Consider the following 13167-nt stretch of genomic DNA (forward strand, 5'->3'; position numbering starts at 1 on the left):
AAAATACAAATATTAGTTGGATTCCTATACACCAATAAAGAGAATGACGAAAAAGCAATCATGAAAACAATACCTTTTATAATAGCCCCTAAAAAAATAAAATACTTTGAAATATATCTAACTAGAGATATAAAAGACCTATACAAAGAAAGCTAGAAAACAGTGCTGCAAAAAATGCAAAGAGATCCACATAAATGGAAAAACGTACCATGCTCATGGATAGGTAGGCTCAAGATTGTGAAAGTTTCGGTTCTTTCCAAAGCAGTCTACAGATACAGTGCAATTGCAATCCAAATACCAACAGCATTCTTTAAAAAGATGGAAAAACTAGTCATTACCTTTACATGGTAAGGTAAGAGCCCCTGTGTAAGTAAAGCATTATTGATGAGTAAAGTAGGAGGACTCGCGCTATCTGAGTCAGAATCTACTATACAGCTATGGTAGTCAAAACAGTGTGGTACTGGTAAAATGACAGATACATTGACCAGTGGAACAGAATTGAGAACCCAGATGTAAATCTATTGCTGTACGGGCGTTTTATCTTCGACAGGGCCCAAAGTCCATCAGATAGTGTGTAGACAGCCTTTATAACAAACGGTACTGGCAAAACTGGATGTACAGCTGCAAAAAAGTGAAACAGGACCCATAGCTCACATCACATACAGAAACTAATGCAAAATGAATCAAATACCTAAATATAAAACTATGATGATCATAGAAAAAAAAATAGGATCAACGCTAGAGGTCTTTATAGACAGCATTAACAGGGTACAAACCGTAACTAATAACACACAAACTCCAGAAGGTAACTAGATAACTGGGATCTTCTAAAAGGTAAATACTTGTACTTATCAAATGACTTCACCAAAAGAGAACCTACAGAGTGGGGAAAAAAAAATTGGCTATGAAAAATTCGATAAAGGCCTAATCTCTAAAATCCAACCCCTCTAAAAGAAAAAGATAAATAATCCAATTAAAAGATGGGCAAAGGAAATGAAAGATATTTCACCCAAGAATATATTCAAGTAGCTAACAGATGCATGAGGAAATGCTCGTGATCAGTAGCCATTATAGAAATGTAAAGCTGGACCACAATGAGATACCATCTCACTCTGGCATTACTGGCACGAATCAAAAAAAAGAAATCAACAAATATTGGAGAGGCTGTGGGGAGATTGGAACTCTTATGCACTGCTGGTGGGAATGCAAAATGGTACAACCATTTTGGAAGATGATATGGCACTTCCTTAGAAATCTAGAAACAGAAATACCATATCATCCAGTAATCCCACTCCTAGGAACATATCCTAGAGAAATAAGAGCCATCTCATGAATGGACATATGCACACCCATGTTCATTGTAGCATTATTCACAATAGCAAAAAGCTAGAAACACTGTAGATGCCCATCAGCAGATGAATGGGTAAACAAACTATGATACGTATACACAGTGGAGTACCACACATCGATAAAGAACTATGATGAATCTTCTGTGAAACATCTCACAACATGGATGAATCTGGAGAGCATTATGCTGAGTGAAATAAGTCAGTCACGAAAGGACAAATATTGTACGAGACCAGTGCTATAAAAACTCATGAAAAGGTTTACACACAAGAAGAAACAGTCTTTGATGGTTACAAGAGTAGAGAGGGATGAGGAGGGAAAAACACTAAATAGACAATAGATAAATGGTAACTTTGGTGAAGGGTAAGACAGTACATAATACTGGGGAATCCAGCCCAGCTTGTCCAAGGCAAGGTCCTGGAAGCTCCATAGACACATCCAAACTCCCTGAGGGTCCGAATTACTGGGCTGAGTGCTGTGGGAACTATGATGTCGGGAAATATGTAGCTCAACTGGCATAACATAGTTTATGAAGAAAATGTTCTACATTCTACTTTGGTGAGTAGCGTCTGGGGTCTTAAAAGCTTGTGAATGGCCATCCAAGATACTCTGCTGGTCTCACCCTGTAAGGAGCATGAGAGCATGAAGAAAACCAAAGACACAAGGGAAAGATTAGTCCACGGGACTAATGGACCACAAGTGCCTCCACCAGACTGAGTCCAGCACAACTAGATGGTGCCCGGCTACCACCACTGACTGCTCTGACAGGTATCACAATAGAAGATCCCAGACAGAGCTGGAGAAAAATGTAGAACAAAATTCTGACTCATAAAAAGACCAGACTTACTGGTCTAACAGCAGAGAAACCCCAGGAGTATGGCTCCCGGACACCCTTTTAGCTCAATAATGAAGTCACTCCTGAGGTTCACCTTTCAGCCAAAGATTAGACAGGCACAGAAAACAGAATGAGACTAAAGGTGCACACCAGCCCAAAGGTAAGGAATAGAAGACAGGAGGGGATAAGAAAGCTGGTAATAGGGAACCCAAGGTCATGCAGGGAGAGTGTTTACATGTCATGGGGTTGGCAAGCAGTCTCACAAAACAATATTTGTACTGATTTTTTAATGAAAAGCTATTTTATTTTGTAAAACTTCATCTAAAGTACAATTGAAAAAAATTTGTTTTTTCCTGGTTGAATCTTTCTGTATTGTGACTCGGCTTAAATTTTCTCTTTAGTCTTTCAGCTGGAGAAATGCTGAGCGTGTTCTTCCCTTTTGGTTTCCTCAGCTCCAGGTCTTTACACATGTCATTATTATACTTCACTTTGTCTTCTCAAGCCACCTTTTGAAATCTTTTGTTGAGCTCTTTTTCTGGATCATTTCTTCAGTTTGCTTTAGCTACTTTCAGAGTCTCTTCTGATAACCATTTTGGTCTTTTTTTCTTCCCTGTGTTTTTAATGACGTCTTGCATTCTTCTTGTCTGATGTCCTTGATGTCGTTCCACAACTCGTCTGGTCTTTGGTCATTAGTGTTTAATGAGTTACGTTTGTTCTTGAGATAGTGTCTCAATTCAAGTGAGATAAATTCAAGGTTATGCTTTGGTTGTTGTGGACTTGTTTTAATTTTCTTCAGCTTCAACTCGAACTTGCATATGAGCAATTCTGCCCTTGGCCTTGTTTTGACTGACTGATGATAGAGCTTTTCCTTTGTTTATTTTCACAATGTAGTCAGTTTGATTCCTGTTTAATCCGTCTGGTGAGATCCACATGTAAGTTGCCATTTATTTTGTTGAAAAAAACTGTGCAATGAAGAAGTTGTTGGTCTTGCAAAATTCTATCATGTGATCTCCAGTGTCATTTGTATCACCAAGGCCATATTTTCCAACTACAGACTTTCACATTCCAATCACCAGTAATATCAATGCATCTTGATTGCGTGTTTGATCAATTTCAGACTGGAGAAGTTGGTAAAAATCTTCAATTTCCTCATCCTTGACATTAGCGATTGGTGCATAAATTTGAGTAATATTCATATTAAATTGTCTTCCTTATAGACATAAGGATATTATTCTATGAACGACGGTGTTGTACTTCAGGATAGATCTTGAAATGTTCTTTTTGATGATGAATTCAACACCATTCCTCTTCAATTTGTCATTCTTAACATAATAGATCATATAATTTTCCCATTCAGAATGACCAGTAGCAGTCCATTTCAGCTAATACCTAAGATGTCTATGTTTATGCATTCCATTTCCATTTTGATGACTTCTGATTTTCCTAGATTCATAGTTTTATGTTCCATGTACCTGTTATTAATGCTTGTTTGCAGCTGTTCCTTCTCATTTTGAGTTGTGTGACATCAGCAAACGAAGGTCCTGAAAGCTTGACTGCATCCACGTCATTTAGTTTGACTCTACTTTTAGGAGGCAGTTGTCTTTTGAGTGCCTTCCATCTTGAGGGGCTCATTTTCCCACACTATATCAGACAGTGTTCTGCTGCTGTTTGTGATGTTTTCACTGGCTAATTTTTTCAGGAGTAGACTGCCAGGTCCTTCTTCCTAGTCTTTCTTAGTTTGGAAGCTCCATTGAAACCTGTCCACCATGGGTGGCTCTGCTGTCATTTGAAATACCGGTGACATAGCTTCCAGTATCACAGCAACACTCAGGCCACCTCAGTATGGCAGATTGACAGATGTGTAGGGCCAATCACTATAATCGTTTCTAATTAAGAATGAGTCCGTAGGTAAAATGGAGATAAATTATGACTCTTATTCATTACACCAATTTGTGACGAATGTAGGTGTAAATTCTGCATCAGAGGCTGTCACTTTGATCAGCTGTGTAGTCTAAGCAGGTAGGCTAGTATTATGTGCATCTTCTACAAAACCAGGTATAACTCCCCTGCTTTCTGTAACTGGAGCACTCATTTCTACATGTGACTGAGAGTGACGTTAGTGGACAATTCTTTGGTGTTCTTTATTTAAAAAAAAAAATAGTGAACTCTTTTAGGTAAAAGAGGAATATGATAAAATTTGGATATTCAAAGAGATCATGTTATTTGATAGCTAAGACTTTTCAAACCTTTTCTGTTTCTTCAGCATCTCCAACACTCCTTCTCCTTCCTCTCAGGTGTAAATTTGTTTGTTTGCAATCAAGAAAATAGAAGCACCCAGAAGAGAACTTTCACATTCCCCAGCACCTAATCGACCTGCCTGCATCTGTACCCAGTGCCTACTGAAGGATATTATTTCAGAAATAACTAACAAGAGTTGTTTGTATCCTGTATTGACTGTGTCCGTTTCCTCGTGTTTTCACCAAGACCCACTCTTCCAAAACTTCTCTTGTCAGGGTTTTTAATCTACATAGGGAGAGCGTCAGAAGAGTGTGGAATTAAGAGAAGAAAGTGTTTCAAAAAGTGTGCCAAATACTGGTGACAGGTGATTTCAAAGACTTGATGGTCAAAGCAAACTGACCTGTGCTTAGGGCGCTAAACCGAGTGGTAGTGGGAAGTAGGACTGGGTTTCCAAAGAATTTCTACTTTTGGTGCAAAAGTGGAGAGATAAGTCGGTTCCCGGGACCTTTATCTTGTTGGAAACCTTAGTAACCTGTATAGGTGAGAAGAATCAGGCCTTTGTGAACATTGCTGAATGATAGCACTTCCTGAGAAACTGTGACAGCCCTAGTCATTTTAAAGTAGGGGTGTGTGTGTGTGTAACTACTTTTCTCTCTCTTAATTCCTGTCTTGGTCTTTGCTTTGTTCAGATTTGATTGTCCTTAATGTGTTCTTTTTTCCTCTTCTGAAATGCTTTATGCTCTGATTTTCTTTTTTTAATTGAAAAAGAACCAGTTTCAAACTTGAGCTGTCCCTACTACAAAGCAGGCCAGGCAGTTTCCATGTTGATGGTTAAGATTCTTCGAGGCAGCTGGTTGTTACTGTACTTTTTCTTTACTCCTGTTAAAGTGCAATTTCCTCTAAGGCCTATTTTCAGAAAACAAGTCCAGTTATCCATGGCATTTCCATGAGCAAACCTCCACATGTTTATAGCCTATATATTTTCTTTTAGTGTTCCAATTCTGCATTTTCTTATTTTATGTATTTATTTATTTATTTTTGAGTTTTAGGATTGGAGGGGACTTTAGTGGAGTTTAAGTGATACATCAGATAGTGTGCAGAATTTCATCTCACAACTACCAGTCCAGTATTCTCTTTACAGTGGGAATACTTTGTTTAGTTCTTGGTTAAAATCACTTTTCAGATATAAAATGCAAAAATTTTAAATGTACAATTTGATGAGTTTTGACAAATTTACATACTTATATAGTGACGACTGCAGTCATTTCATCAACCCAGAAAGTTCCCTTTGCAGTCAGACCACACCCACGCCCCACCTCCAGCATCTTATAAATGTAATCATACAGAACACAGTTTTTGTGCTGTCTTTTTTCACTCAGCAGAATGTTTTTGGTATTCATCTGTGTTGTGTGTGTTAGTAGCGTCTTCCTTTTTTAAAAAACTTGTTTTATTATGTTAAATATATATATATGTATATATATATATAACATTTACCAAATCACTGTCTTTTTTGTGTACAGTTTAGTGACATTGACATCATGTTGTGCAGCCACCACCACTATTTGTTTCCAAATTGTTCCATCACCATTAACAGAAGTTCGGTGGTCCATGAGAGAACTCCCCTTTCTTCCTGCCCCTAGTAACCACTAATAAACTTTGGTCTCTATACATTTATCTTATATGATTTCATGTAAATGGAATCATATAATATTTGTCCTTTTGTGACTGACTTACTTCACCCAGCATAATGTTTTCAAGGTTTATCCGTGTTGTAGCATGTATCAGGACTTCATTTGTCTTTATAGCTGAGTAATATTCCATTGTATGTGTGTAACACATTTTGTTTATCCTTTCATCTGTTGATGGACATTTAGGTTGTTTCCAGCTTTTGGCTATTGTGAGTAGTGCTGCAGTGATCATTGGTGTAAGTGTACTCCTTGTTATTACTAGTATTCCACTGCGTGAATAGATTATAATTTGTTTATCCATGCATCTGCTGATGCCCAATTGAGTTATTTCTAGTTTTTGCCTGTTGAAAATAAAGCTGTTATGAGTATTGATATGTGAGTCTTTTTGTGGACGTATACTTTCATTTCTCTTGGGTGAATAACTAGTAGTGGAATTTCTAGGTCATATGATAAATCTGTTTTAACTTTTGTGAGAAAGTGCCAAACTACGATATGGTGTCATTTTATATTCATACCAGCATTGTGTGACAGTGTCTAGTTCTTCCACATCCTCACCAACATTTGCTTTCATTAGTGTTTTTTTAAATAATTTATTTGTTTTTGTTGTTGAGAATATACACAGCAAAAATGTACACCAATTCAAGTTTCCACATGTATAATTCAGTGACATTGATTACGTTTTTCGAGTTGTGCAGCCATTCTCACCCTCCTTTTATGAGTTGTTCCTCCCTCATTAACATAAACTCACTGCCCCCCCTAAGATTACTGTCTAATCTTTTTTGAGTTGCTGTTGTCAGTTTGATCCCATGTAGATAGATCTTGAAAGAGCACAGTGCTCAAGGCAGAAATCCTTTACTAGTTAACGCTTAAACTATTGTTTGGGTTTGAGAAGATTTCAGGAGATATTTTTGGTTTAAAGTCAAAAGATTATCTCAGGGCAGTAGTTTTGGAGGTTCATCCAGCCTCTTTGAATCCCAAAAGTCTGAAGTCGATAAGAATTTCAATTACTGTTTTGCATTTTCCCCCTTTTGGTCAGCATTCTTTTATAGAATCTTTGATCATAACATTCAGTATTATCAGTCTTTTTAATTTTAGCCATTCTAGAGGATGTAAACTAGTATCTCATTGTGGTTTTAATGTATATTTCCCTAATGACTGATGATGTAGAGCATTTATGCACATGCTTTTTTGGCCATTTGTGCATATTTTGTGAAATATTTGTTCAAGTCTTTTGCCTATTTAAAAAATTATTGTGGTAACATTTTAACCATTTTTAAAGTAGAATTCAGTGACGTTAATTACATTCACCATATCATCCAACCATTACCACTATTTCCAAATGTTTTTTATCACCCCAAACAGAACTCAGTATCCCTTAAGCAATAACTCTATACATTCTCACCTCACCCCATACCTACACTGGTAACCACTGATAAACTTTTATCTCTCTGCATTTGAAAGGTCACAAAGATTTACTCCTATATATTCTTCTAAGAGTTTTATGGTTTTAGGTCTTAAATTTAGGTCTGTGATCCATTTTAAGTTAATTATTGTATATGGTTTATATAGTGTGAAGTAGGGTCAGGATGATTTTTCACAAACAGAAATCAGATTCTGTGACTTCCCTATTTAAAATTATTTACTGTTTTTCCATTGCTCTTAGAACAAAATCTAACCCCTCACCATAAGCTCTTCATTCTCATCTCATTTTCTCCCTCACTAGCTTGCTGCAGCAATGCCTGCCTTCTAACAGTTCTGTGTATGTGTGTGTGTGATAAAAACGTATATATGTATATAACAAAACGTTTGGCAATTCAACATTTTTTACATTACATTTCAGTGATATTGATTATGTTCATCATGTTGTGCATCCATTGATAGAAAGTCAGTGCTCCCTAAGCAAAGACTCCCCCTTCCTCCTCCCTCCCACCCTTGGTAACTGCCAGGAAACTTTGGTCTCTGCACATTTGCCTATTTCATACAAGTTGAATCATACAATATTTGTCCTTTTGTGATTGACTTTATTCCACTCATCATAATGTTTTCAAGGTTCATTCATGTTGTACCATGTATCAGTTGTTAATTTCTCTTTATGGCTGAGTCATACTCCATTGTATGTATATACTGCCTTTTGTTTAGCAATTCATCTGTTGATGGGCATTTAGGTTAATTCCACCTTTTGGCTATTGTGAATAGTGCTGCAATGAACATTGATGTACCTTTGCCTATTTTTTAAATTGTTTATCTTATTATTCAGTTCTAAGACTTTTTAGCGTATTCTATATTCAAGCCCTTTGTGAAATGTATGTAATATAAATATTTTCTCCCAGCATGTGACTTCTTTTCATTTTCTTATTGTTGTGTTTTGAAGAGCTAAGTTTTACATTTTGATGAAGTCCAATTTATCAATTTTCCTTTTATGATTAGTGCTTTTTGTGTCTTCTATAAGAAAAGTTTGCCTTCCTCAGTACTAACATGATTACCTACATAGAAAATTCTATAAAAGCCACAAGAAAATTCTATAAAAGCCACAAGAAACTACTAGTACCAGGCAGATTTTCTCTTTTTTTTCCCCTAGAAGTTTAATGTATTTAGCACTTACATTTTGGTATATGATCCATTTTAAAATTATGTTTGTACATGGTATGCAGCAGGAGTCTGGCTCTACTATTTTCCATTTAGATGTTAGGTTCTTCCAGCACCATTTGTTGAAGAGAATATCCTTTGCCAGTTGAACTGCTTTGGCACTTTTATTGAAAGTCAATTGACTAATTTAAGCATAGGGCTAATTATGGATTCTTTATTGCCCCGTTGTAAAATGGTAGTAGTAGTGTCAGAACCTGTCTGATTTTAGGGGCGGGGGGGATAATGACCAGGACCAGCCCAAATTCCCATGAGGCAGAGGTAAGACATATCTCCACTCTCCAAGTGCTAAAGAAGCATGTACAAAGGACTGTCTGTTAAATGAAATTATTTTTATCCTTTCCACCAGGTACTTTTTTACTTGTATATAAATCTTGAAATCTCTTCACTATGTGAAACATAACTTTATGTGAAATGTACATTTGTTTTTGAATGAGCTATCATTTTTGATACTGTATGTACTGTTTTAAAACATGTTTAAGCATCAAATGAGAAAGAATACTTTTTGTAAAGGACAGCATTTTAATAGCAATAAGTTGAAATAACATTGGTTAAGTAATAGAGTTTTTTCTTTGCTGTTTGTTTTATATTCATATGACGTTGTTTGGAAAATGTAACCATATGTTCTTTTAAGTAGCACAAACTGATTATTTTTGTAGAGGGTATAAAAGGAATAAGCCAAATTAATACCTTCTAGTAGCCACAGTAAAAATATTTCAAAGAAGCTGCCAGTCGTATTTTTATTAATCTAACTTTTAAAAATCTTAATTTTTTTTCCTATCCCAAAGTGGGAATAGGGGAGATACAAGAGAACTTATATACTAATCTTTTTTTTTTCTTATTCTTTACTGTTGTGCTTTAAGTGAAAGTTTACAATTCAAGTTAGTCTCACATACAAAATTTTAACATACATTATTATGTGACCCTAGTTGTTCTCGCTGTACTGTGATAGCACACTCCTCCTTTCCACCCCGGATTTCCCGTGTCCATGCAAGCAGCTCCTGACCCTCTCTGCCTTGTCATCTTGCCTCCGGACAGGAGCTGCCCATTTAGTCTTATGTATCTACTTAAGCTAAGAAGTACACTCTTCACAAGTATCCTTTTATATCTCATAATCCAGTCTAATCTTTGTGTGAAGAGTTGGCCTCGGGAATGGTTTTAGTTTTGGGCTAACAGAGTACAGGGGCCATGTCTTCTGGGGTCCCTCCAGTCTCAGTCAAACCATTAAGTCTGGTCTTTTTACTAGAATTTGAGTTCTGTACCCCACTTTTCTCTTGTTCCATCAGGGACTCTCTGTTGTGTTCTCTGTCAGGGCAGTCATTGTTAATAGCCAGGCACCATCTAGTTCTTCTGGTCTCAGGCTGATGAAGTCTCTGGTTTATGTGGCCTTTTGTTTCTTGGGCTAATACTTACCTTGTGTCTTTGGTGTTCTTCATTCTCCTTTACTCAAGGTAGGTTGGGACCAATTGATGCATCTTAGATGGCTGCTTGCTAGCTTTTAAGACCCCAGACACTACTCACCAAAGTGGGATGTGGAACATTTTCTTAATAAACTTTGTTATGTCAGTTGACCTAGATGTCCCCTGAAACCATGGTCCTCAGACCCTCACCCCTGCTACTCTGTCCCTGAAAGTGTATGGTTGTATTCAGGAAACTTCTTAGCTTTGGTTTAGTCCAGTTGTGCTGACTTCCCCTGTAGTGTGTGTTGTCCTTCCCTTCACCTAAGATAATTGTTGTCTACTGTAGCTAGTGAATACCCCTCTCTCTCCCTCCCCACCCTCGTAACCATCAAATAATGTTTTATTCTGTGTTTAAACCTTTTCTTGAGTAGTTATAATAGTGGTCTTATACAATATTAGTCCTTTTGCGACTGACTAAATTCACTCAGGATAATGCCTTCCAGATTGCTCCACATTAAATGTTTCACGGCTTCATCGTTGTTCCTTATTGTTGTGTAGTATTCTATTGTGTGAATATACCATAATTTGTTTATCCACTCATCTGTTGTTTCCATCTTTTTGCTGTCCTGAACAGTACTAAAGTGAACATGGGAGTGCATATATCTATTCGTGTGATGGCTGTTATTTCTCTAGGATATATTGCAAGCAGTGGGATTGCTGGATCATATGATATGTCTATTTCTAGCTTTTTAAGGAAGCGCCAAATCGATTTCTAAAGTGTATGTACCATTTTACATTCCCAACAACAGTGTATAAGTGTTCCAGTCTCTCCACAACCTCTCCAACATTTTATTTTATTTTATTTTTTCTTGTACTTTAGATGAAGGTTTACAGAACGAATAGTTTCTTATTAAACAGTTAGTACACATATTGCTTTATGACAATGCTTAACAACCCCATGACATGTCAACATTGTCCCTTCTCAACTTGGAGTTCCCTATTACCAGCTTTCCTGTCCCCTCCTGCCTTCTAGTCCTCATCCCTGGACTGTTGTGCCCCATTAGTCTTGTTTCGTTTTATGAGGCCGTCTCATCTTTGGCTGAATGGTAAACTTCGGGAGTGACTTCGTTACTGAGCTAAAAGGGTGTCAGGGGGCCATACTCTTGGGGTTTCTTCAGTTACTGTCAGGCCAGTAAGTCTGGTCTTTTTCTGTGAGTTAGAACGTTGTTCTACATTTTTCTCCAGCCCTGTCTGGGACCCTCTGTTGAGATCCCAGTCAGAGCAGGCAGTGGTGGTAGCCAGGCAGCATCTAGTTGTACTGGACTCAGTCTGGTGGAGGCTGTGGTAGCTGTGGTCCGTTAGTCCTTTGGACTAATCTTTTCTTCTTCATTCTCCCTTGCTGCCGAAGGGGTGAGACCATTGGAGTATCTTAGATGGCTGCTTACAGGCTTTTAAGACCCCAGATCACCATTTTTGTTTTGTGTTTTTTGGATTAATACTAGCCTTGTTCGGGTGAGAGGGCAGCTCATTGAAGTTTTGATTTGCATTTCTCTAATGGCTAATGATTGGGAGCATTTCCTCGTGTCTGTTAGCCCCCTGAATGTCTTCTTTGGGGAAGTGCCTGTTCATATCCTTTGCCCATTTTTTAATTGGGTTATTTGTCTTTTTGTTGTTGAGGTTTTGCAGTATCAGTATGATGTAGATTTTAGAGATTAGAGGCTGATCAGATTTGTCATAGCCAAAATTTTTTTCCCAGTCTGTAGGTTGTCTTTTTAAAACTCTTTTGCTGAAGTCTTTATACTAATCTTTAAAGTAATTTTTAAAAAAAAATAGTATTTTATAAAGTCCTTTAACAAATTACTCTAAAATTTTATAGAACGTAGGAAAAAACAAAGGTTTCAAAAATAATGTTGGGTTATATTAGTTAACTGTTACATTTATGGCATATCTTTTTTTTCTAGTAGTATCCAAAGAGGCTCAAATCAGAAATGGAACTCAGTGAACAGTGTGTATCTGGATAGTAATATATATATGTATTTTTTTAGGTTTAAATTAATTGCCACCAATATCTGAATTTTCAGTCTCTGGATCCTTGGGACATCTGTACAGTGCCTACTTAGATAAACATTGGCATAAGACTTTTGTAGAGAGGGGTTATTTGATAAGTGTATCTGTTCTGAAAAGTATCTTTCAGAAATGTGGAAAATCAGCCGGGTTAGGATGCCTGCATCACCATATGAGTGGAGAATGTAGATTTTAGCATACGGTACAAATCTAAGAAAGCATAAAAAGGGTGTATGTATGTGTTACGTAGTGGTTTGAGGAAATCACATTAAGATTTCCCTCTGATTTTTTTTTCTTTTAATTCATAGGTGAAACTTTTAAATATCCTCTCAAATCTAGTTTGCTACACGTTTCTCAAGTAGAATTAGGCCTAGCTTAAATATTATACCAAATATTTTATGCCCTACAGTTAGTTCTATAAAACTGTTTAGTCCTCTCTATTAACTATCTTTCTTTAATCCTCCTAGGTTATTGAATCTTTGGGAATTATTATTTACAAAGCACTGGACTACGGTTTGAAAGAGAATGAAGAAAGAGAATTAAGCCCTCCCCTAGAGAAGCTCATTGATCTTATGGCCAATACAGTAGAAGCTGATGGTAGCAATGATGAGGGCTATGAGGCTGCGAATGAAGGGATGGAAGATGAAGATGATGAAAAGAGAAAAATCTCAGCTATTCGGTCATACAGAGATGTCATGAAGGTAAAGCAGCAGTTTACATACTAGTTTCTTTTTAAAAAACTGAACAGTGATTGAACGTTTGATAATAGACTATTGCCTTTTAAGTTCTTAGAATGACAGCTATAAATGAATCAGGAACTCTGATTTGTTCTCTGTAAATGGCCTTTGATTACTGAATCATTAAGTTCCTTTCACACACGTACACACACAAACAAAATACTTCTAGGTTTTAAGACCTCCTGTTATGGAATCAATTATGTCCCCCAAAAATA

At 36.9% G+C, this 13167-nt stretch overlaps 1 protein-coding gene across 1 annotated transcript in view; it reads left to right on the top strand.

Moving 5' to 3' along the window:
- Positions 1-13167, top strand: part of SPIRE1 (spire type actin nucleation factor 1) — a 377419-nt gene that overhangs the window by 160474 nt on the left and 203778 nt on the right. The window contains exon 4 of the mRNA XM_023724819.1: positions 12683-12916. Coding sequence (XP_023580587.1) covers positions 12683-12916 — 234 coding nt within the window. The remainder of the gene's footprint in view (positions 1-12682; positions 12917-13167) is intronic.

This window comes from Trichechus manatus, unplaced genomic scaffold (genome assembly GCF_000243295.1).
Source record: "Trichechus manatus latirostris isolate Lorelei unplaced genomic scaffold, TriManLat1.0 scaffold00262, whole genome shotgun sequence".
NCBI lineage: Eukaryota > Metazoa > Chordata > Mammalia > Sirenia > Trichechidae > Trichechus > Trichechus manatus.